At 37.8% G+C, this 26760-nt stretch overlaps 1 protein-coding gene across 1 annotated transcript in view; it reads right to left on the bottom strand.

Annotated features, from left to right (window-relative positions):
* SMYD3 (SET and MYND domain containing 3) overlaps nt 1–26760 on the bottom strand; it is a 383240-nt gene that overhangs the window by 22872 nt on the left and 333608 nt on the right. The window contains exons 9-10 of the mRNA XM_041404314.1: nt 25849–25936; nt 22371–22545 (exon numbers count right to left, since the gene is read on the bottom strand). Of these exons, the coding sequence (XP_041260248.1) occupies nt 22371–22545; nt 25849–25936 (263 nt within the window). The remainder of the gene's footprint in view (nt 1–22370; nt 22546–25848; nt 25937–26760) is intronic.

Below are 26760 nucleotides of genomic sequence, written 5' to 3'. Positions count from 1 at the left end.
ACAAACACAATCTACCATGAAAAATGTAATGGTACTTTAATTATCAATCTGTTGAATACCATGAGATATGCTTGCCTTCATTTTTTAATACCTTCTGCCATTTCCAGCAAATTGTGGAAAGAAATAATGGATGACTTGAGTATTCTTCCTGTCTATTTCCACCAAAGAAAAAAAAAAAAAAAAAGCAACAAAAAACCAAAACAAAACAAAACAAATAAAAAACCAACAAAAAAAAAAAACCCTCAAAATGAAGATTCAGATTATTTTGGATCACTCATAATCCAGGAGGAACACTAGCAATAATGAATATGGATACACAAATGCAGCTGCAGCATTCACATCAATAGCAAAGTAAAGTAATGCAAAAATTTGCCCCTTTGGTAGAGTTCTGCTACATTAAAGTGCTAAAAAGCTCTTGGCTGTCTGACTCAAGGTTGCATCTTCATTTTATAAGGTCAGCACTCTAGCATTTGAAAAATATTTTGTATTTTGCAATATTTATCTCATTTTCTTCTCCAGAGATGTTGTAATAATTCGGGAATAGCAAAGTATATTGCATATATAAGAAAAACCCATTTCTTCTCCAGAGATGTTGTAATAATTCGGGAATAGCAATTGCATATATAAGAAAAACCCTTATGAATAAAAACATTTCAGCATTTTGAAGAATTTCATTAAGCAGGTATAGAGCTAATAAAAATATTAATCTGCCTACAGTGCAGTCTAGGCTGGGTTTTATACCACATGCCACATACATACAGTGTCCTCTGAACAGCAGAAAATTTTACATTATATTGGCAAAGTCTCTGTAATTCTTAAATCTTCTCATAAATGAAAACCAACTTACATTAAAAAAGAATTTCTGTTTGGTGTTATGGGGAGATGGGCAAACCAGACCAAACATCTTAATTTGGGTCTCAATAGCTTTTGTTCATGCCGACCTCCAGCACAGGATAGCTTCCAAAATATCGAAGTGTGGCTGAATTATTTAATTGAATATATTGTTATATTTAGTACATAGCACTGAGGAAATAGCAAGACTAGGAAGTGTGTGATAGGGAGAATTTTTTTTGTCTACCAATGCTCCTAGAAAGAGAATGGAACAGAAATGTTTGTGCAAATCTCTGTGCTCCTTACCACATATGTGATAACACATTTGATGACAGGACACATGGATTAGCTACAAATAAACATTACAAATGTAAGTATACCTCTGGGAATGAGGACGTTTTATCTATGGTAAATGTGCATCAGGCATAGCAATGTGGAACTAATAATAATAATAATAATAATAATAATAATAAATATTTTAAATAATTAATTAAATAGTGATACAAATGATTGGAAGAACCCATGCTACTCACTGTGAGAAATACTTACTTCTGCTTTGCTGGAAAGATGCATCTCACAATAAAAGGTTTGGCCTCTAAAGATACAGCACTGTCAAAACTGAAATATTAAAATGCTCTCACTTGCCTGTCACATCAGGAATTAATATTATATTGAAAGTCTAAATGAGGCAGAACCAGGTATTTTGATTAGCACATTTCAGACCAAAGATCTTGAAAGGATCCTTTCAGAGGAAACGATCTTGAATTTCTTTTCTCCATATTCCTTATTCTATATTTTACTATGCAGCACTTTAAACATCCTGTTTTGATGAAGAGCAGTAGGAAACCCAGGAAAATAGCACATGATAACTATGGATAAAGCACCTATTAAAATGGGGTTATCCAAATTGATAATGCATAGATAAGCAATATTCACAGGAAATAAGTAATTCTGAGTGACATCTTGCATCTATATTTTTAAAGCATTCTAGTTTGTCTTGCAACTATTGTAATGATGAAAGACTACAAAATAAAAGAAACCTATTACGATTTTTTTTTTCTGACAACTGTGAAATGTAAGTTTTTAAATATCAGAATAATATTTTTTAAAACAAGCATCTGGAAAGCCTTGATGTTTCACTGGCAACTTTAAATCTGACTAGACGTTTCAGAGGTTAATATTAGTCATTGCTTTCTTACTGCTGTGCTCCTTTATTCCCACAGGTTTTCCATGGACAGCATGAATTTGCATAGGCAATACAGCATTGAAGGAAGAGGCTAGAGCATGGATAGCTGAAGAACTGTTACATGAAAAATCAGAATCATTTGCTGGTGTTTCTTAGAACACAAGTGTTTCTTAGAGAATTTGCATTGGAAAATAATATTCTTCTAGAGCATTTGCTCTATTTCCACTGTCCAGGATGACTAATAACAAAAGCACTGGTATTAAACCAGTTAGCAGAGCTGAAACCCAGCAAAATGTGTCAAAAGTAGATTAATTTAACCTTGCAGTATTCAAGGAATGGAAACTATACCCTGGGGCATATTAGAGAAATACATGTATAGTAATTATCTAAAAGGAGATAACCAATGTGGATTTAGAAAGGCAAGAGCCTCCCTAACTAATCTACTTGACCTTTATCATGAGGCTAAAGACAAGGCTGATAATAGGCTCTGCAAATAAAAGAGTGTGTTTGTATTTTCAGGAGGTCATGTGGGCATCCACAACAAACAGATGAAAGGGGTGAAAAGAAAATAGCTCTATCAAAAACCTCTGAAAACTCATAAGAAAGCACGTACTGCAAGGGAATGCAATTAACCCTCCATTGGCCACACAACTGCAGCAACTCAACAGCAGCACTGGGGCAGCATTTGTTGCACCAACCACGTTGTGAGTTTGCCCAGTAAAGAAAAAAGGTAGCCAGAGACTGTAGTTCTATGGGAGCTGCTGGTCCTTTTAAATGTAAGTAAAAGAGAAAGTTTAATAGAATCCCTAGCAATTTTAGTGTAGGTAAAAACTTGACTTGATGGACTAAGGAGCCACAGTATGTAAATCCCTTTCTACACTCAGCTTTTTTAAAAATTGTTTTTCTTGTTGTTTTTTTCAAGACAGCAGATAAACCTAGGGAAGGTAATGCTGTGATGGGTAACAAAGGTAAAACTACTCACAGAAAAATTACGTCTTTCTTGAAACAGCTCTTCTAGTTCACAACAGTCTGCAGATGCTTTGTGTAGAGAATGTTTGGGCCACAGTGAAAGCCTACTTTCTGACAACCATTTTCAAACCCCATGGAAATTAATGGCATTTGGAGAATGCCCTTGCAGTTTTATTTTCCTCTAACCAGGTGCCAAGGTGCTCATCTGTCCATTTGGAATAGAGCAGCCAGGCTTTAGTAAGCTGATTATTTTTCTCTTGCCTGCACTGCCTGAGCATGGGACATAGCTCCCCTCTCCATGCCTGGAAGATGAAAAAGATCCTCTGACACCTTGGATGGAGGAATGACAGTTTATCCAGGGTGGACTTTGTGTGTCAGGGGCAACCTTTTCATTGGACAAAGGAAAAGTTAAGTTCTAGGGTCTTCATCCTTTTCCCACAGGAGCCACTGGAAGGAGGACTGGTTTTCTATCTCCTGCAGTAAAAGGAGAGGCCATCGGTGATGACACATATTCGCACTCTGAAGTTGCTGAGGAAATGGGGGATAAAGGAGAAGAAATTCCATTCACTCACCCACACTCCTTAACTCATTCTTCACAAAGGGACAGAGAGGAGGCAAAGAAATGAAGATAAATCGTTCAGAGTTAAAGAAGCAGTATAAAAAGAATTTGGGAGAGAAAAGAACATGATCCAAAACATGTCTGTTTCTGAGTTATGTACCAAGACAAAAATAGAAAGAAGAACACAAACTTAGGGATTCTAGAAGACCCATACTGCCTCTAACACCAAACATTCACAGATCTTTAAACCCCAGAATAAAAATGCAACACGGTCTTTCCTGGAACATTTACTATGTCCCCCTGCCTTGTTTACTGAGCAGACAGTGGCCATTGTCAGCTCTCCTTGATGGGAGAATTCATTTATATTCACTTCATATCACGAATTTACTTGCACATGTCCACTTCTGTCTTCTTGGGCAGACAGGCTAAGAAAATATACCCGAGTCAGCAATTTTGCATGTCAGGATGTGCAATCGCTGAATCAACTTTCTCACCTCTAACACCAGGTTTTTCACCCTCAACAGAAGATGTATTTACTGTCCTATTCTCACCCAGAAGTTAGCTAAGGGATTTTGAACATCTGGATTTCTCTGTTGATAGTGGTACCACTGGATCCAGCACAAACACCCCGCATTACACTTTTTCCTTTCTTTTCTCAGTTTCAGAATGAATGGCTTAGGTGGAGTATTTTGGGTACCTCTGGGAAGTCAGGAACCACTCAGAAAGTGTGAAGTAACAGGGCTGAGAATGCAGAAGAGAGGTAAACTAGATCTGTAAACTAGACCATACAGCAAGTTAGACCACATGGGTAAAAAAAAAATCTACGTATAGTACAAAAGAACCCTCTGCAAATATTTTAAGCATTTGATCATATAAACAGCATCTGGAAATGTATATGTTGTTTCTTTTTTTTTTTTCCTCATTTCAGAAGAGTGCTAGAAACAGCACAAAATATCCTGCACTTTGCAATGAAGTAGAACATACTTGTCTGCATTTTAACTGAATTTATCAGCTCCTTGATTTCGTTTCACAGTTAATGACAACTTGAATTCTACTATAATAAATATTCATAGCATGCATATTCCAGTTGTATGTGTGAATTAGTGAAGTTAAAGCTTGGTTTTCATAATTAAAGCCATTAGTAAGGATTCCAAGATGACTTTGTGCTTGTGGAGAAACTTGCGAAAGAATTATCTCCATTTTTTAACTCCAGGATTTGGCTGGAAGTGCCTCAATGCTCAGCTAGAAAGCATTTTTACCTGAGGGATAAAAACTGGGCTTTGAGTTTTAAAGGCTCACAATACAGTCACGTAGTAAAATATTCTAAAATACACTCATTTAAAGAACTCTACTAAAAAGAAATCTGAGAAAGCTGCACATATGCTCATGGCTGTTATGAAGGCAAAGGAGAAAGTAATTTTGGGAAATAAATTTGTTATTATTCATTCCTTTCTCAGCTCTGTTAATAATTTGCTCTGTTGAAGCCCAATTTTAGTAACATTGATGGAGGCCAGTGACCTCTGGCTGAGTTGAGTCATGTTGTGGGGGAGTGGCACATTCAGCTCCTGAAAAATCATTACTGGAAACTACAAAATACAAGATGGTGGCTTATCCTAATACAGCAATTCCAGGATATGGTCCCTTGAGGATTGATTTGGGTCATGCAAGGGTTTCCCCTTGATTTAAATATCTCAATTTTAAATTTTGGGACAGCATCCAAAGGTGAGGTATTATCTAGAGCAAGACACCATCTGGGTAGTGGAAGTGGTGATAGTATTTGTGGGCAAACACAGGGAGGCACAGGAAAATCTTGTGCTGCTCCTTGTCATTTGTAGCTTGTCTTCTAAGAGAAAAAGGGAGGTATTTGGAAAAGAAAATACATGCCTATAGCTGGGAAGGTGTCCTGAGGTGGGCAGGAATGTGGGAAAATAGGAAGAAAGTGTTTGGTGTCATGTGAAACCAATGCCATATGGAAAAAAGAGTAACTCGCAGAGATTTGGCAGATGCCAAAATTGCCTCTGAAAAAAGAAGTTGATGCTCCACTGCAGTCAATAGACTGATTAGCTAAAGCTACCTAATCAGTGCTAGGCTACCTAACAAATGGAGATGTTCAGTTGCCATTGCTCAGTCACACAAATGGGGAAAACCCCCCACCAAGTTTAAACTTTCAAATTTTCCCTTCTGCAGCCAAGCTGCCCTTCATACCTGGAAGGTATGCTTCCTATACACATCCATAAAACTGGTTTGTTAGATTTCAACAAATCCCTCATTAGAACTCCTCTTTGTCACAGTTCCTGGATAATGCCTCGATCATGTAGGAACTGGTGACCTGTCACCCTGCACACAGACTCAGACTGTCTCAAGCTGGAAAGAACTGATGTCCTGGTCACACTCTATCTCACTAGAAGCCTGTCCTTCCCTGACCTGCTGGCTTTATCTTCTGTGGCAGCCAAGGAAAAAAAATCCCTTTTTGAGCCTGATAACAAGATTTATGGGGCCATCATCTGTCTGCCTGTTCTTTTCTAGTAATTTCTGAATCCATTGGTCAATTTTAGTTAAATTTGGCACTGAAGTAGAAATCTCAAAGATGTTCTGGTAATCTAAACCACCAAGATAACAGAAGATAAAGATACCAGTAGTACATTCCCCAAGGTAAAGAACGCAGTGTGAGCTTTGCCCTGACATAGATATGATGGAAGGCAGGCAGGAGAAATGCTATAAATTCTCTACTCCTGAAACTCTGGTTTCTGCACTAAAAATTTCATTATGCCCATCTAAAATTCTAGAGAGTTCCAGTAAATTCTCTGATGTGTTAAGAGGTACTGCATGAACACTGCACTATAGCTATCATTCAGTGAACCAGCATAAAAAGTCAGTCAAAAATCTAATGGAAAAACAGCTCCCTCAGCTCTGGAGGCCAGTGAACAACTCAGTGGCTGAGCACTGGCATGGTGGTATTTTTTTCCTTTAGAGCTAACATGCCAGGAGCTTTCTACAGGCAGAACCTACCCTGGTGTTGATCACAACTATCATGAGCTACCTGTGCAATATCAAGCAGTGAAAGGCTACAAGAAGCATACTGAGCTGGTTGCTGAAATCCTGTGATTTGAGGAATTCACAAAATGCAAATTTCCAATATGCTCATTGCACATGTCTTCAGCCAACTTTACTGTATCCTTGTACATTTGTGGATAGCACTTCAGGAAAATCTGTGGCTTACAAAAGGCAAACATTTACATGTAAAGAAGAAAAACAGATCTCCTGAGTGACTGTTAGCAAGCTGTCTTCAGGAGGAGAATAAACCAGACAACATTCTTTAACGTATGCCTATTAATTAATTTATTTTTTCTGAAATACTGTAGCATTCTTATTAGACACAGAAGGTTGGATATATCTTACATAAGTATCACTTGACTCTAGTCTGGTATGATTTGTATCAGCAGAAACTTAAAGGTCAGTGATAGCTTGGACAAAGGGCAAGCAGAGATAGGCATTGGGGATGAAGCAGGGCAACATGCAGTGACACAAGGCAGACAATGTACAAAACTGGAGACACTTTCGCACTAGAGAAGGAGCAATGGTGGCAGCTATTAAAAACAAAGCAGTACAGAAATCAGGGCTTGCTCCTTGAGACTGTAATGAGCCATCCACAGCACTTCCACAAACAACATAATACCATATTACACGTGAATCAGAAGCTGGATTTATTCTTACTAAGGATATACTGGCCTCATTTTTCTAATACTCTAAGTTAAATAGTATAATTACCTCTGGTCCCCCTGATCCACCAACCTCTGTCTGCTTTTAAAAAATATTTCTAAATAAAGTCACTGTACTGAAGTCACTGAACCCCAAGAGCTGTGAAAGAGTAAAGAAGAAGGTGGCAATCATGCAAGTATCCATCTTCAAACGAATGGATACTCAGTCTTAGGATGGTTTGGCACAACATAATCCCTATGCAAAAAAAAGTTTCTGAGAAATGTTAAGTACACAAACAGCAGCTTATTAAGGACTCTCATAGTTTGTGACAAACTCTTACGCTGCACAGTGTGCTTTTCAAAAGGAAAGCGTTGCAGTTGGCCAGCTTCAAATTTTTCAATTATAAATTCAATTTTTATTTCCATGAACTCATTCAGTATATTTTGTCTCTGATGTTAAGTTAAACGTTCATAACTAAAAAAAAAAAAAAAAAAATCTTGATAATGTTGAATTCTTTTTAAAAAAAATTATCCAAAATCCTTTTGCTTAGCATAAGAAGGTGCATTACACAGTGAAGAGTGTTGTATTGATGACTCACAAAATTTTCTCTGCTTTTCTGGGTTACATGGTAAAATAATTTGTCTCCATCAGGCTGCGAAAAACAGATATCTTCAACTATTGAGAATAAAGTAAAAATGTAAAATGTGGCTTTGCTAAAATTAAAGAGCAGATTCATTGAACTCAGGGAGAAATAGAAACATCTGTCAACACATTGTAACAAAAACTCCTGCAGTGATCAAAAGCTGTAAGTGTAGCTCACTTACAGAGAAGTTAGCTAATTTAAAAATTACATATGTGAATGGAGTCAGGTCTTGAATTTATGAAAGTGCACTCTCCCATAGAGATCTGAGGAAGAGTAACACACTACAGGAACCACACACACGAGACTCATGCACAGCATGACAAGTACATGAGCATGTGACTGAGTGCACTTCCAGGCACTTCCATAAGAGAGGAGGACCTGTAGCGGCATTGCTCCTGAATAACCAATTATCCAGAGATAAATTTTTCCAGCTGATTCTTCCCAGGGATGTTTTTGTCAGATGCGACAGATACAGAGAAGACAAGCAACAACCATTCTACCAGCAGTGGGGAGTACAAAGGAAGAGGTCAGAAGACCAAGTTTCCTACCTGACATGTGAGATGTGACAGCTCTGAAAATACATAGGGACATTTCCCTATGACTCATCCATAAGCCATGTACAGCTGACTGATCTAGAACCAGCACAGGAGATGAAACTCAAGGCTTAAGGAAGCCAAGAGAACTTTGCCAATAACAACAATGCCAAGTATTCCACCTGATAGCCTTGAACTTTTTCCAAAAACATTGCCAAACACTGTGTTGACTTTGATGTACGAAAGAATGCAGACTCAACAAAACTTCTCAACCTCATCCAGGCAGTGTATTAAGAACTGCTGTGTATGCAATGACTTTTTCTTCCACATGGTCTTCAAGTAACACTGAAACAGCAGACACAATTTAAGATTTTCCTTGGTTTTAAAATTTTTACCCATTTTTACCACAGTATTTTTTTTCTCCATACACTAAAAATAAAACAAAACTAATAAAAACATACCAAATCTACAATTCCATAGAACAAAAGCAGGCAGGAAAACAAATGTTTTCACTGATACTGTGAAGCATTCATTGAGATGCAATAATCTAAAGCATTCATTGAGATGCAATATCACAGAGCACTATGTGTGTTAAATGCAGACATTGAGTTCTGATGGCATAATTTCTAAGAGAAATATGGGCCTCAGAATAAAGAAATATACTGGCAGCTATTTATGGCTCTTTCATGCCATTTGTACTTTCTCCCTTTCCTCAATAAGGGTGTCAGGGGTTTACCTTCTGCCTATAGCTGCGCCACAGAGGACAGCAGCAGAATCACAGCTTCCAACTAGCCGTAGGAGCACCTAAATTTACCAAACTCCTTGGGACTTGTGGTTGTTTTATGCTAAGATAGGTGTGGAGCCTTTTCCCTTGCACCAGGACATTAAAAACTGCTTTTTGCTATGTCAATGTTTTGGCATCTACTAATACATTCAAACACGAGTTTAAACAACTTCTCTCTTTATAGGCACTCTATATGGGCCTCTTATCTTCTCCTGACTTGCAGGAACCTCATACACTTGACATCTCTGACGTTATGCAAGTTGCTAGGTAGCATTAACAAGCAAAGGTACACACACAGATAACACAGTCAGAGAAGCCTCACTTGCACTGAAAGGCCTTTAATTTCTAACTGCTGGCTGAAAGACCAAGCTCTTACTGAGACAATGTATGGCAATCTTTCTTTTATGGCATGTCCCTGGACCTTGCCATTCTGCTCTCCAGTGCTCTGGGTAGAAAGAATATGCATGACACAATATTGCTGTGGGAACAACTGAGGGTTTGGGTCTGTGTTTTTCTGTGCAGCTATACACATTTTGCTCTACTTTGCATAGTCAAGATTCCCTTAGGAAGAGGTATGACATTTATTGAGCCGTTCAAAATCATGCTAAGGATGTGTCCTACCAACACCACATGCAAAATAGCTTAATAGAATATTATATACTGTACCCTGAAGAACATATAAAATGTAGTTTTAAAGTAAACTGAAGACTGCAGCACACACAATTCACAAGAGTAGAATTATATTTCCAAAGATACATTTTTAATATAATTTCTTCCTCTGTTCACCTCAGGCAAATTTCTCGCAATCAGCTGAAACAAGATCTGTGCTACAGGTACAGAAATTCTGCACTACACAGAAGGCAAGATGGCAGAAATCCACATACTCTTTTTAATTTTGGCAGATGCATTGATATGCTTGCTTTCAAAAAATGAAAATCTAGCCTTTCTTTTGATTAACTTTTTAAACTGATTTAGTTCAGTACAAAACAATTAGATAAATGTCAGTGTAGGCTGTCTGCAAATTCCATGCCAAGGTTCAACTTCATCCAAATTCTGAAACAGAAAACCTAAATCGTTGCTGCCGCAGTGGCACACAACTCAATGTCCTTAAAGTAGTGGTGAAGCATTGCACAAATATAAGAGTCTTGATGTAAGATTTATTATTTTTCAGACAAGCAGGTGGAAGAGACCAGAAAGTCATCTTTAAGGATGCAAATGTAATGTCTTTGTTACACACACACCCTAATGGAATTCAACATGCAACCATTGTCTGCAGGGTTTTACAGTGTGCTTCAACACATATGCAGGATAGTCAACATTTAATTAAAAAATGTTACAGATTTTGATGTAATTTCCATACAACAGTACCTCATTTTCATAGATGTTATTGATTTATACCAGAATTTTAAGACATGATGGCTATGGACTTAATTTTCCATTTAACTGTAATGAGACTCCAGCATTGTATTCTTTATGTTGTAGAATCCTTAATTTTTTTTTCAGGTCCTTAGGATATATCCTCAATTATATGCTAATTTTTACTAATCTCATTATTTTAGGAGAGAAGCACGCCTTTTAAATAGAAGCCCCTTCATTATGAGTTTCTGTGCACTTATTAATGTTGGGTTCCCCACATGTAGCTACCAGCACCTTACTGAAAATTCAAACACATGTGGCCTGTGTTTATTTGGGTTAAAACAAGTAAGCATCAAGCAAATCTGATAGAAGCTGCACACTTTCACAAATCAATCCATTTTACAGGTTCCATCTGCTCTTAAGTGCTTCCCAGAGAACAAACACCGTGTCACTATACCACATATTTCCATTGCACTATCCCAAACACACTTAAGCTGCTGACAGATTAATGCTTAGTTCACTTGTGGCATACATTCTTGGGTTCTTACACATGTTCTTATAAGGAAATGGAACTCACTAAGCACTTAATCACAAGCTGGGGTAGTGTTATGGCCTTGAATACAACACACTAACTCTGTTTCAGGAACAGGCTAAGGTATCTCAATTTAAGCCATTGCTGTCACTAGCACTGCCAAAGACCCTGGAAATCAAATTATCTTTGTCAACCTCAGTTAAACAAAAGTAAGCAGAAATTTGCCAAAGGGTAGCCCTGAGAGCCATGGATGAGCCACCTGAGGAGTGCGCAGAAACGGCCAAAGGAATGTGCTGTTTACTGGAACACAACTTGGCTGGCTTAAGCATGTGTATGTTTGCTTGAATCCACTGCAAAGAAATCTTGGTAAAAGGACTGCAAAGACAGGAATGAATACATAAAAAACAGTATTAACTGAAAAACTAAAGCAAATACAACACAACTTTCTAAAGATAGTTAATAGTGGATTTACTTAATTTTAGGAAGCAGTGACAGCAAGAGGAACACATATGAGTATATGCAAACGTGAACATAAGCAATGAAAGTCTGCATTTGTGCTTGGGAGAAAGGTGAAGTTTCATGGAAAATCCTTTGCATCCTTACTTGATGTAAATCAAGTCCTATCAGTTCAGAGCAGCCAAGAATTTCATCTTGTTTGATGATTAAATACAGGATAGCTTTTTGGGGTGAATAGCAGGAAAATTGTAAGCAATTTTTTTCTGTGTTCTATCTGGTAAATATTTATCCAGTTCTGACCACTGAAATAGGTTTCATAGAAGAAGGCTCAGTAATTCACTCCCTAGGCAGACTGATGCCCCACTATGTACTCCACACTGTTATCACCAAAAGTGAAACTCAGAATCATAAAGGTTGGAAAAGACCTCTAAGATCTTTGAGTCCAACTGTTAACCAACAGCACTACGGAGTTCATCAATAAACCATATGCATGAGTGTCACATCCACACAGTTTTTGAATACTTCACCAGAGATGGCTATTCCACTACTTCCCTGGGCAGCCCATTCCAATGCCATGACCACCCTTTCAGTCATGAATTTTTTTCCAATATCCAGTCTAAGCCTCCCCTGTTTCACCTTGTGCCTGGTTGGTCTCATCCTGCCATATGTTACCTGGGAAAAGAGACTGACTCCCAGTGAAGTGTTTTTCTCCAGTGAATTGTATGTTGCTGAGTGCTGTGGTGAGACTGGGATCCACTCGCCAGCCCTGACTTCCATGAAGATGTGTCCTTTCAATTTATGAGAGACTTTTGTCACTCTTCTCTTGTTTAGCTTAGCAGGGTCTGAGTGCAACTTGCTGTGGGTTTTTTTAGTGTCCCTGGATGCAGTCAATACTCTACCCTGGTGTTTTTCAAATGCAAAGATCAAGAACAGTGACAGTCCTCAGCACTGCAAACAAGATGGGAAAAGTCCTGTCCCACTGCAATATCTGGAGTTGGTTGTTCTTTGATGGACATAGTTTAACACATCATAGGTTAACCACTGGACTTTCCTGTTCTCAAGGTATCAGGAGTCAGGAATACTTCCATAGGACTGTGCTGCTCTCAGAGCAAGGCAGGGGGTTGAAAGCGTGGGGTATTTAATAAAATTCACAATTTTAGTTAAGGCAATGTACTTTTGTGTCACAGATTAATGTTGATGCTCTCTCACATGGAAAAGACCTCGCCACCCATGCTTCCCACCCCTTCCACCTCTGCTTTTTTTTTTTCTCTACTGGCACAAGCAACCTAACAGAATTTAATAGCATCTCTTGATAAACATCCAGCTTTGGTAGAGCTCACTTGATCTGCACACTTGCGAGCAAGACAATACACAGATGATCTGCATCCAGACAGGTAGCAACAGATAAAGCTTGAGTATGCATTCAGGATTTTATCTTACTGTAAGCATGTAAACCTGTTTTTCATCTCAAAATTCTGAGATGTTGAATTGGTAGAGGTAATATTACCCAATTTGCTTAGGCATTTTGAAATCCCTTGAAAAATAAGAGACCTCATGCTGGTGTGGTATTGAGACAAATATCTAAGATAACTTATCTTTAGCTACGGTCATGAGACTATGCAACTAATTAGTAGGGCATTCCCCTGGTCAAAAGTTACTCTGTGATTTTTTGGTAAGATTTGAGAAGTTGCATTGCCTTTCATAGGACACAAGGTCTGTGTTTCAGAACATCTCAAACTACAACATGCAGCAATTTTCCATTCTTCTTAAGCAAGGCCTCCAGTCGTATTTACATGAACATTTTTACAACATATAATTTGTGCCACTGTCTAAAGCAAAGTACTTCACAAAACCCTTGGTAAATCTTGCAAATTCCCCTTATGCTGAGAAAATTAATCTCTTATGTATTTTTCCTTTTAATGACTGTATATACTGAGACTTTTGTTTTGTAGCAAAGTAGGATCTAATTCCATTTTTCAAAGTCTGCCAAGCACACTATTGCATGAAAATGTTTTCTTTTCTCTTTCTCTTTTCTATTTCATCAACACTGATTCAAGTAGAAAGACCTGGTTCAGGATGCTTCCACTTGCTGGCTGTCACTTTTGCCAGTTTTCAGAAGGTTTCTGAAAGGCTGGCCAGACTTAAAAGAACAATGTATCTTCGGTGTGCATCATTCAACATACCTGAATTAAGATGCAAATGAATTCATGATGCTGCTGCAATGAAAACATTTTGATTCCAGAACTTTATCTTCACTTCTGGCAGCCCATCAGCTGTATCCTCCAAGAGCACACTGCATGGCTAGAGAAGGCTGATTTTCCTCTCAGGAGAGGAGTTTGCAACTGTGGCAAGTATCCTTTTGCTTTTCCCTCTCGCTTTTTGATCTTTTGTGATGATAGGGAAGAGTAAAAAGAAAGGCCTTTTCACCCTAATTTTGATATTTCTAGGCTTCCTCTCATCATTCTTTGGTTGCATATATCATATACCCATACTCTTCCTTTACTAGACATGTGTGCATTGCATTCCTTGAAGATTACTTTATTTTGGTTTTAAACTACATAATTTTTGTTACTAATCAGTGGACTTGCACTATTTTCTGAGGGTGATTCTTTCCTCTGATATATTTCTCTTGCTCTCACATTCATCAGTTTTCATGGCCCTTTGGGCAGCCACTTTCTGTTTCTCTGAACCTTTTTCCTTAGCAGCACCATAGCCTGCCTGTTTTTTTAGCCTTCCAGCATTTGTAATCAGTTACCATCTTTGTTCAGCTCTCTACCCAAAATCATTTACTTTTTGTTTCTTCCATCCTACTTTCATCTTCAAAGTCACATAAATAAAGCTGATTCAGGCTTCTGTATCTTGCCTGATGAAACAATGACAAACTGAACCCGAGAAAAGAGATTCCAGTATACTCAGGGGAAAAGAAGGGAGAAGCACTGAATCACCTCCTTAACCATGGAACTGGTTTATCTGAAGGCTGAAAAGCGTCTCAGGGCTGGATACCAGCAGAGAGTAGTTGGGATTCTGCCCTAAAGCAGACAGAATTTCTAATAGAAAATCAGAGTGGAAAGGAAGCACCTTTTGTGGCAGCCAAGGGAATACATGCAGAAGGGTGTATTGACCAGACAGTCAGTACAACATCAACTCTTTCATTGAAGGTGCATAATCCAATATTAGAGGCTGCCCAGGTAAGTAAGAAAAAAGATTTGGCATTGACTAAATTTCTGAAGGCCATAAACTGCTGTATTTATGAGGTAGTACAAGTAGTGTTTCTATAGTAGTTGGTATTCTCAGCATTTCCCTGTGGCACAATTCTACTGCTGATCATATAAGGCAGAGTGCTAGCCTAATGTGGCTGTGTTGGTTCTCATACCAGGATCAGATAATTTAGAATTAGGTTTGACACCTCCAAGGTTCTTTGTATAGAAACACTGGATTTTCTGGTTTTATGGGGTTAAGGAAAACTGATTAAGAGACCTTGACCAGGTCAAGTGAGACACAGCTCATAGGGATTTGGTATGCATGACCCTGTTAACAAGGGTAACCGTATGCAGCCAAAAATAAGGGTATTCCTGGTTTTCAGATATATCCAAGTAAAGCATTCCTAATTGCATCTTCCACAACATTTCAGCCCTTTTACTCAATAACAGGCAAATTCAAGATCTGGTGAGCTTGTAGGCTACCATCACATCACTAACTTTGTGGTCTGTAGGATTTGCTCACCTCAGTAACTTACATTTTCCTCCCATCTGCATGCTCTTCTTTTTTTCTTCCATTCCCTATCAATATGACTGTGAAATTTCAGCTTTACTCAGCATCACCTATTTTACTACAGAACCTCTGTGATCTTCATTCTTTGGATTCCCTGCTGGATGGATCATCTCACTAGGAACTTAGTAATTCATCGTCATGGTTCTTGTTTGACAATACCTCCTTCAATTTTCAGGCTCATGCCCCTCTTCAAAGCACCATCTTTCCATCTCTCACTCTCCTTGGCCATTCACATTGATTCATCCTTTAAACAAAATATGTCCTTCAATTTCTTTGTTCTCCTTATCCATTGCTTCTTTTCTCTTCTCTTCCTCACGACTATGGTTTTCCTTTTCAGTAATTTTCTGGTTTTTCAATAGAGAAAAACACTGCCTTTTCATCTTTTTCAGCCTTTATCTCTACTATCTCTGTTTTCTTGCTTAAATACCACAATTTTACTTTTTCACTACTGTTTGCGTCTCTACCACAAGAAACTCTTAATTGATTTCCACCTTGGAAGTACTGCCAAGTCTCCTTTCTCTGCTTCCTCAACCCAAATTGAAAATTTATTCTAATAAAAAAATATTTTATATTTTATGATCAAAATCAGACTCTTCCTATTTCTCCCCTAAGAGAATGCATTGTTCCTTACAGCTTCTCTGCTCCTATTTCCTTCATGCCCTTTTTTGTCTTTCATCAGAGACAGAATTGAAATTTATCTTTTAAGTGATTCTCCTCCCTTTTTTTTCTGCCTTTCACCATGATTTCTACCTCTAAAGTAGCTTTTGCAAAGCAATGTTCAGTTACTGTCAAAGGAATCTAAAATGCCATAGATGTTTCATATTTCTCTACTTTTTAACTGTTAACTGCTCCCTTGAAATCACTTCCCAATGTCATTTAAGTTTAGGTTCTAACCAAACTTTTGTTTAGAATCTGTATGCCATCAATTCCACCCTTTTCTTCTTAGCAAAATCCATACAGACACTGTGAATTCTCAAAAATTGCTCTCAAAATTGTTCCAACTGAATAACTATGTTGCATTTTTTTTTCACAGAACATATGTCTTTTTACTATCTGCTCATGCATACACTCACTTCTGTTTTTCAATGTGTGTCCTTTAACTAGTGTATAATAGCAAGCAGACTAATGAAAAGAGCTCAGGTAATGGCTGCATAAGTTCTTTGTAAGTTGTAAGCATGCATGCACAAAAAAACAAGAAAGGATCCCCTGAGCACAAGACAAAAACAGCAACTATAACAGCTTAAGTTAAAAAGAAAAGCAAACAAACCAAGAAACACCAAAAGCAAACTGAATCTTTTGGGCTCTGGTAGGCAGGCGGACAGACTGGGGCCAAAATCCTTATTCAAGATAAAGCATGAACCTCTGAATGATCTAACATCTTAAAGTGATCCTACATCCAAAATGCAGATGAAGTTATCATTGCAAAGAACACAGAGCTTTCAAGATCTGTGAAATCTAAGAACACCTGGAAATGCTATGTGAGAAATGAAGAAAACAACACTTGCAGTTGTGTCAGAAAAATATGCAACTCTGGGAAATGTAGTGATTTAGTTCACTAATATCACTAGGAGATCACTATCTGTAAAATTCAAATTCAAATAGCTCTTGACATAAATGAAAGATTAAACTAGAAACTAAACCTGAAACTAGAAGCTAAAACTGAAGATAGTAAGCACCAGTATGCAAATATAGAGCTACTGGACATAAATTGACCCAAAAATCTTGCAGCAATGAAGCTATTTAAGGAAATCTTAGCCTAAGAAATGTGGTATACACTGAACAAGGCACTGCAAATTAACATTGCTGTTGCTGAGCTTCTACTCGTGTGATAGAGTATATTGGACAAGCCAGTGACATCAAAATTATACCGAAAAAACAGCTGGAGTGACTGGAGAGAACAGTAAGAACTTTTCTCATACACACCATATGTGAAAATGAAAAAAGGTAGAAGGTGGAGCACTTATGGGAGTGTGAGTTTATGGAAATCATTGAGGTTTATGCAGGTCAGTATCACTTTGGGGGACAACTCATAGTTGTAATGGAAACATACAAGAAAAACAAAACCAGGAAAGCACCAAAGAATTGAAGGTGACGTGCTATGCAGACATACACAGCAAGCAACCAGAAAAACAGAGAATTCGTTTCCTACGACGTGGGAAAGGGATTGATTAGGTCATGGATAACTTAGGCACCGGACTTCAAATGTAAAACCTCTCTTTTTCATTTTTTGGAAAATGCTGCTGGGATTGGAGGGCAGGAAGTAGGGAGGAATGGAAGACAGAAGCGGGCTGCTGAAGTGTTTTAATGGATTCCTAAACATATCAGCCCAGTGACAAGCATTATCCCTGTATGTGTATGAACAAAATAGGTACACCGAAGCCAAAAATGGTGTAAATATTGCTACAAACATCTGTCTCTTGGAAGAATTACCTATAATTAACCAGAAACAATACACTCTCTTACTTATACTGGGTTTTCCTCTTCTTTTTACACATTTTGCTTTAAACATTAAATGCCATGGGCATTTTCTAAAACCCCCAGCAAAGCGAATAAGGAAGATTTAGTTCTTTCTGTTCTTTGTTGCATTATTTCTTTAAATTGCTTTCTCCACCTTGACATTTTTCTCTCCCTCTCGGGTGATCCCAGAGGTAAGATTTATGTTTACAACTGATGGTTTATGATTAAGACATTGAACTTTGGTCACGGAATTAGTACTGTCTCTAGGTTCAGAAATCCGGCAGCCAGGCACGAACCCCCGGGGGACCTTCCATAACCAGGGTGCCGACTGGCGACGAGTCCGGGCTGTAACCCTTAAGCAGTAGCATCCCCCAGTGGCCCTGGTTATCACTGCAGTGCAGTTTTGGGGATATTTTTCGGCTCTCCAGCTTTCAATGTAAATACAAATTCAATTCAAGTACCTTAGAACTAGCCAGTACACAGAAGTCTTTTGAGCTCAGTAAAGAAGCAAAGATATTAGATTAAAAAAAAAAAATTTCCAGTCATTGCATATACCACGTGTATTGCAAAACACATAGCTGTAAAAACAGGGGTTTTTTTTCTAAATTCATTCAAAAAGGGGGAAAAATCAGACCAAAGGAAAGTCAGACTCTTTACTGGAAATCCTTCTTGAAGAAGAGAAAATAGGTTTAGAGTTTGTTCCAAGAATATTAAGTCCTACAGCTTTTTTTGGCTTTTTTACAAGATCATGATTCAAGAAAAGGATACTATAGCAACCATCAATTTTTAATCTGCCTTTTATCGAAGCTCACATACTTAGAAAACACAGACCATCATATATATTGAATTAGAATTCTAAATCAAAAATTTCTGGCTCATATTTCATTAACCCAATGAAAATTCAACCATGTTCTCAGAAAAAAAAACTAAGAACACACCAGCCACTGTCTGAAACCCAGCCCTTTGCAGAACAATCCAAAATTGTAGTCACTGGGATTGCTTTCCCTGTTCCCCACATGAACCCAGTCACTGACAAAAGGTGAAGTAATGGGCTACAAAATTAATACAAAATATTATTGGAAGGGGTGGAGAATAGGAGGAGGTAGAAGGGCAGACAAATGATGCACAGATAACACAAATATGGGGTGCTTGCACCTACCCAGCTCCCTGCCACTGCAGAAGCAGAGCAGTCACATTGCACCAGCCCTGCATTTGTGCTGATCAGGAGAGGGGCTGGAGGGGGAAGGATGTGCAAGGCTGCTGGGTGAAGAGCCAGAGCAGCACTCCTGCTCAACACTTCTATACAGGATGAAAAGAAGGAATTTTCTCTTGTATATTGAAGCCCTCCACTTACCTCTAATGCTGCAGCACTGCAGATGAAGGGTTTTCAATTGAAACAACCCATCTGAAAATCAGTGGGATTTCTACATTAGCTTGAAATTCAGCAGGGGATTATAATCAGTGCAGAGTAGAAATCGATGAACATTTTTGTTGTCTCTGTATCAGAATCTCACCAGACCTGATGTCCCATGAGCCCAGAGAGGTGACATGGTGTTATCCAGCAGGTAAGCCCAGCAGGCCTGTGGTGTCACATAGTTACTTCTTTTCCTCCTCTGACCCTTGTCTCAACAGCTGAGGCTATCTAGCAGAGCTTTATAACAGATGCATTTTTCCACTCTTTGGCAGCAGTGTAAAGCACTGAATACTTGAGACAAGGGAAAATATACCCCAAACCTAATCCCCAGAACATATGTGCCTTGTCAGTAATTTAAGGGCTAAATGCTGGGTCCTTCCTCTGAGGTAACCTAAGGGAAATCTGTCTTTCTCAGTATCTCTGAATCTGATCCTTCACAAGCAGCAGTCAGACTAGAGTGTGAATGTGCTAACTGAGACATGACAAACCCATGTAACACCTCTTGCTGATACTCTGTTATTCTGTGGTTAAGGCTCTTGAGGATTTTTGAAAGGAAGTTTATTTTTGCAAGCTGCTGAATGCTGACTATGACATGGGGCAGCTTTCACTTAGACAAATGTCTTAACTTTGGTTAAGGCTCTTGGACAGACAGGCTATTAATAGGGCATTTACAAGGAAAGCTGTGTAGATACACTTGGCTTGGACTATTCAGTGAAAGTATATGTTGTAGGTTTTAACAAAAAATGGATGGCTATGGTTCGGCACAAAAAGAGAAGGCAGCTTTTCATCTTGGCAGACACTACCTCTTCCTTTATTTTTTGCCAAACTATTTCAGAGGTCCTGAACAATGCTCCTTATTGACTATTGCTACCTAAAACACAGGGCCTGGTATCCAGCATGAAAAATCAGTTTTATGCAGTATAGATCTATCTCTGCCACTTACATGAAATGGATGATTCTGAAAAAGTCGGCAACCGCATCATAATGAAAACATACATTATGATACAATGTGTCACACAGCACTGAAAATTAATCCTGCTGCTAAAGAAATGGAAAATGCACAATAAACACATTACCTGAAATTAAAACTGGTTCTGACCAAATCTCCAGAGCCTTTAGAGTTGTAACAATGATTTCCTATTTATATGGACTGCGCGAATTCTCAGGTGATTCCCTGTGGAGATCTGTATGAATACTTTTTCCAGAGCTGAGGAAAGGAAAATAGGTAGCTATAATGGAGCTGCAGGAGCAGCCAAGCAGTAGATTGATTCAACAGGAGAAATTCAATGTATCCCAAAGGATTTCCTAGGATTTGCTCTCCTGCTGCTTAGGGCACAATTTGTTGTAATGAGAAACTGAGGATTTTGTTTCAGGTGTGTCAAAACTTGTAGCGATGACTTGAAGGTATAAAGAAAAAGAAACAACTGAAAATCTCTTAAATAATGCTTTTGGGCGAGGAGAGAATAGCGACAAGCTCTCCAAGGTGCAAAAAAGGTCAAATATCTCATGTAAATAATTATTACCCTAAGAGATGCTAATTGGATGCACAGTCGAATCCTTCATCTCCAAACTGCTGCATAAAACAGCTTGAAAACTATAGTACATTTCAGCAAGCAAAACAGAGAAAGCTTCATTAAATTATCTGGTAAGATTGCACTTGGTCTCACTGTAATCTCTGCTCTCAGAAATGTCTGCAGAAAAAAAATGCTCAGTTTTCAGTTGTAAAGAACTGAGTTAACAACTTATAAAAAACCCAACCCAAAGCAACTGAGGTTTGGGGTTTTTTTTATTGACTAGGGGAACATTTAAACACGCAGACTACTCTGTTCATCTGAAGTGTGCCACAAGGTAGAACACTGGCAGGAAGCATGTACTGCTGCAGTACTACATAAGCCTGTATAAAAGGTTAAGTGGGATGCGTACAGTGTGAAATTCACCCTGAAGAAATGTGAAAATTTTTAGGTACTCATGTCCTCCTCTATGAAAATGAATAGTCATTATGAACACAGAGCTACTCCACAGTTGTGATGTATCACAGCCTATGTAGGTTTTATCAACAATCACTTTTTAATGAAAGCTCTGAAACACTATGTTCCTCAAGTGAAGCCCTGAGTTTTATTCAGAAACAGGCTGCCATATGGGATTTCCTCAGGCAAAACACTGAATGCTGATGGCATCTCCATTTGATTAAGGAAAATATGTAGCATCTGAAATGTTCATATTCACAGCAGAGCATATTGTTCAGCTCTAGCATACCCCTCACGCTTCTCAACATCACACATGATATTGAAACATCACGTGGTGCACCAACAGAGAAGAAATGGATGCTCTAAAAAGTACCTTCCTGAGAATGAGCATTCATGTGTGAATGACATTGCGCCTGGACACTCAGCACAGGCTTACACTTAGTTACAAACAATGCAACTATTCAGAACCCAAAGATGTGAGTATTCTAAAGCTTTTAGCACACTGACCAAAGCAGAAGCACCTGCCCTTTCTCTACTAGATGACCAAAGTTGCCTTACAGCTCCAGGCTCCAATCAACTTAAAGCCTTATCACATTATGTATGAACTCCTAGACTGTCCTTCCTCATCAACAAAAGACCATCAGACTCAAACTCTCCCAGCACATAGCACAGGAACAAGTACTGATCAGGAGAGAAGAAAAGCGAGTATTTCACCACCTTGATCTCTTCCCCAAAATAAGCACCAGGAGCTTTTTAATTTCCAGTTGATATTGCATTTTGCAAGACTTTTTTATTCTTTCTGTAAAATCTATGTATAGAGTATATGGAGAACACACATTATTTCAACCAGCCACCTGTCTCTCACTTTTGCCCTGTCTCAGCATGAAACACTGATACGGTCATGTCACTGGAGCCTGAAACCGAAAGTCAGTTTCTGATGAGGGACGGGGCAGCATCTGAACCCATGAAAAAGTAAGGAAATAATAATCAGTTATTATTATTATAGTTCCTGTTATCCTTTAATTTGCTTTCAGCCTGACTGTGAAAGCAGAATGAGCATCCTGGCTCATTCACTAACCTAGAAATCAGTGCAAGATACACACAAGAAATAAAAAAGGTAAGGAGCATCAAGATGAAGCACAGTCTTCACTTTTAATGAGACAGCCAGCTCTCCCCTATCTTTGGAGCCAGCTGAACCAATTACATCCCTTACCTGTATGGTTCCAGAGTCCTGCTGCCATAATACAATGCTTCTTCCCAGGATTCAAGGTTAATACAGGCATCCATGGCACAGTCAAGCATTTTCAGCTGATAGATATTTGTATCTGGTAGATGACCCTCGCTGTTGCTCAAGAGATTCTGGCACCTTGCCAGAACATGCTTCCACTCTGTTATTGGCCTTAGTTAAAGAAATATATTTGTTCAGCAAAAACACAATTTCTAAGTGTTGTTTAGCAAGGAGTAAGAGTCTCAAAGCATTAAAATAGAAAAGCTGACATCATTCCAGACTCTGCTATAATTCTTGAAAACATACTTAAATGCTGAAGTGGCAGCTTAGGTAACTGTGCTTCATTTACATGTAGCAAAACAATTTCTAAAGAAGGCAGTATTTTAGCAATAAATGTTAAAAGAAAGATGAAAAATGGCAAGGATATTTTAATACATAACAAAAATTCAAATAACTTTTATTTAGGTACTAAAACATTATTTCCTTAAGATACTCTAGTTCTTAAAGCCAAGGGCAAGAGTCCATGGAAATTTCTTTTAAAAAGTCCCAGCAGCTAAAATTTTTTAAAAAAAATTATATATATATTTATATAATGACTTATTCTTTTATGCTGCACATTTTTTTAGCATTCTCATGAAATTAGAACCTTTTCTTGAAATTAATTAATTTTCTCCTTGAAACACTCATGAAGAGCGTTATGATTTTTTTCATGTACAGCTGCACATTTCGTGCATGAGAAAGAAAAGAATCACAGTTTTGATGTCTGACTGTAGTTCAGGACTAATGATCTTGGCAGTAAAAGAGATTTTCACCTCCAATGCTACAAGATTTTTTGTGGTTTTTGACCAACATCCTCCTTTTTGTCAGGAAAGATAACCTTGCACTCACTTTATTTGGATATTCCTTAGCACAAATCACTTTTTTTCAGTACATTCTACACTGATTCGACTTCTCTGTGGATCAGATTCTTCTCTCTCTGATGACACCTAATCTGAACCCCAAAACTAAATGAGTATTACCACCTGTGATTGTACCCATGGGAGTCCCAGAATGCAAGCAGTCTTAACACCAAAAGGATACTACTCACATAAGTAAGAAGAAATGAAATAAAGAAAGAAAATTAGACTTACAGCAAGAGAAGTGATAACATTGATTGTATTATAGCCCTTTCCACACAATCAGCTCAAAGAAGTACAGCAGTTATCTTCGCAAATTATTGCAAGTACTATTCACACTAATCCAGCAATGAATTTAAAGTGTACAATGACAAACCTGTGATGAAGTAATTAGTCCATCTTGAACAGGGGAATATTTACATACTTAAATTTAAGAATGTGACCACCATGGTCCAGGATTTATAGCATGGTTGTTACAAGGCTAAACTAATTATTTGTGAATTGCTCTCATGCCCTTGGATTGAAAGAGCCATATAAGGGAAGGAATGTGTTATTATAAAATTGCACCTTAACCTTTATATCTTTGGCAAACATCCATCTATTCTTTACAACTGACTAAGGACAAAAAACAGAAGAATGAGGGATGTTATTTCCACTTGATACAATTTTTGTAGAAAGTACAAACCACTGACATTCTTGAAAGATTACCATTTTAGCTGATGCACGGTATGTCTGCTTTTACTTCTCATTGTTCTGCTTTGTGCACTCACCAGCATCTGATAATAGATGACAACAAAATTTCTTGGGACCAAATTTTCAGGTAAGTAAAATTGCAAACTAGAAAACCTGCCATCAGCTGCAACAGTACCAAAGAGCTGCATGTCCTGCATCTGCCCAGGAGTAGAGGAGGACTGTCCCAAGCAGCTCTAACTGTAAATTGAGCATTTTAACACCGTATTAGTTACAGTCAGAGTGTGGGAGTCACCAACTTTCTCAACTGTAGAAACTGTTGGTTTAATTAGTTTAAAAAATGGCATTTGCAGGAGCTAATAACTCTGTGCCTCAGTCTGCCAGGAAGGTTTTCTACTCATTATTGGCAAGTGGACAAAAGTCAAGTTCCTCCTCCAATACTGCACTGGCCACTGCATGTCAGTTAACACGGGTATTGTGGTGCAGTGGAAGGAAAGATGACACATTTCAAATAGTGCATGACTGAGAACAGAAGCTGAACAGACAACAATAGATTTTTCCAGCCAGTCCTGATGCCTTTTATTACCACGCATTTGATTAATTTTTAAGTATCAGTTAAATCAGTAATCTTAATTAAAGACACTCGCAAAATACATAAATGCAATTTCTCCTGTAATTTAATACAGGAACATTAAATAGGACCAGTATTCTGACTGCACAGCTTAAATATAAGAACTATTGCACCTTCAGGTTGCATATCTATAATTTAACATGCAGGTTGAAACGTGGGCCCTGAAGATCTATTTCAGTACTGTCTGTTTCAATCCAGCAACTACAGAGGAACTTAAAACAAACTAGAAACTATGTGAGATGAAAACAAGGTGAGATGATTGTTTCCCCTTTGCTAAAAAAAAATAATCTCTCTGGATTAGAAAAAAAAAACCTCAGTGTAATGGATTGGGTTTTTTGTTACTGTATAAATTGTGATCACTTTTTTCCAGCCTGGAATATCACTATGCAAACTTGTTTTTTGTATTGCCAAAAAGGAGTACTGGAAGATTAAATTCTTTCTAGCTTGAGAGAAAGCCCATGTTTCTGAAAATGATAAGGCATCTTGCCACAACAGACCAAATTCCCAGTCAGGGAAATTCCACTGAATAGACCAAGATAAGAAAGAGATTAATAAACCCATAGTATTCTAGTAAAAATCTCCACATCTCTTCTGCTCATCTTTTCTTGGTTGCTGCTGTTCACTAATTTCTTTAATTGGATTGAATATCTACATGACAGTCATTAGACTCCAGTTCTGTTTATTAGTGCAAGATCATTTCATTCAATTTGCTTAATTACCAATTATTATTATATATTATTATATATTATTATAATGATGCTATAATGTCTGCTGTGAACCTGTCTGTGATTATTTCCTTGTTATTGTCATTGCTGTGCAAAGAATGAGAACCTGTAAACGTTCACGCTGAGAGTAACGGAACAAAGAATTTAACCACATTCCAAATTAAGCTTTCTTTCATTTAGAAGTGGATTTATATAAAATCCACTTCATTTAGAAGTGGACTGTGATAGCTGAAATCCAAATCAGAGCGAAAATATCCCTTCATGTCCTTGGTAGTTACTATCTCTGCCACAAAGTAGTTCTATTCCAAGTAATGAGAGACTCCATTATTAATACAATTAAGAATTTTACACATTTTAAACATAAAATGAATTAAAAACATTAGAAGAATGTAAAAAGATATACCTAAAACATAAACATAAGAATGTAATTGTAAGGAAACTAATCTCAAGAGATGAATTGCATACTAGAGGGATCTTTTCACAACTGAATGACAGACTGTAGCCTGTCATTGAAAGGATACCTTCTTTTGATTTTGGATATCTCACTTCATTTACAGCATCTTTGACTTCTTTCCAGGCATGCTCTTCACCAGCCAATTTCTCAGCATCCTGGATAATGGAAACAAATGCATATAATGAGAAAAACAGTAAAATGACAATATGCAGTAATGATGAAAAAACAGGGTAAAAGGATTTAACTGTTAAAAGCTACTTGTAGAAACCATATTGCTGTTTTTTATAAACACAAAAATCCCATTTCATCTGGAATTCATACTCACCCTGTTTTGTAAGCAAATGAGATGATATAGAGAAAAATGAATGCAAACTTGGAAACATTAAACACCCAAATCAGATATTAAGTTTGCAACAAGAACTATGATCAACCAGAAGAAAAGGAATAATAGCATGTTTTTACGATCAAAATGCATTGAGGAGATCAAATTCTTTAAAGACCTGACACCTAAGACTTCCATTAAATACACTGTAGAAAGGATTTAGCAAATAATTTTGCTTAATCACGTAGTGATTACAGAGATAAACAGTGAGAGTTTAGCTTCATCCATTACAGTTAAAAACATGAGGTTCCAGGAGAAGTCTACAACTCAGAAAAAAGCTGAACTATCATTTAAATCATTACTATTTCTTCCCTAGTCCATTGGGTTCTACAAAGAGCTACATTTTCCTATTGCTTTCTCAAAAAGAAAGCAAAAATGATTAATGGCTACAACAGTAAAGAGAATGTTTCCCATTTCAACTCTCTAGCGGTGACCAACTGAACCTTAGGCAAACCACTACGAACAAATGCATTAAAGCATCTACAGATGCAGTTAAGTGTCTTGTGGGATTTCCAAAAGCATCTAGTGCTTCAATTTGCATTGCCATAGAACTAAAATACCTTTAAAAATCTGGCCTGTAATACACTGCAGTTTATT

This window comes from Onychostruthus taczanowskii, unplaced genomic scaffold (genome assembly GCF_017590055.1).
Source record: "Onychostruthus taczanowskii isolate IOZ18803 unplaced genomic scaffold, ASM1759005v1 scaffold21, whole genome shotgun sequence".
NCBI classification, from domain to species: Eukaryota; Metazoa; Chordata; class Aves; order Passeriformes; family Passeridae; genus Onychostruthus; species Onychostruthus taczanowskii.
Note: the sequence above shows the minus strand (reverse complement) of the source record. Positions and strands in the feature narration are given on the sequence as shown.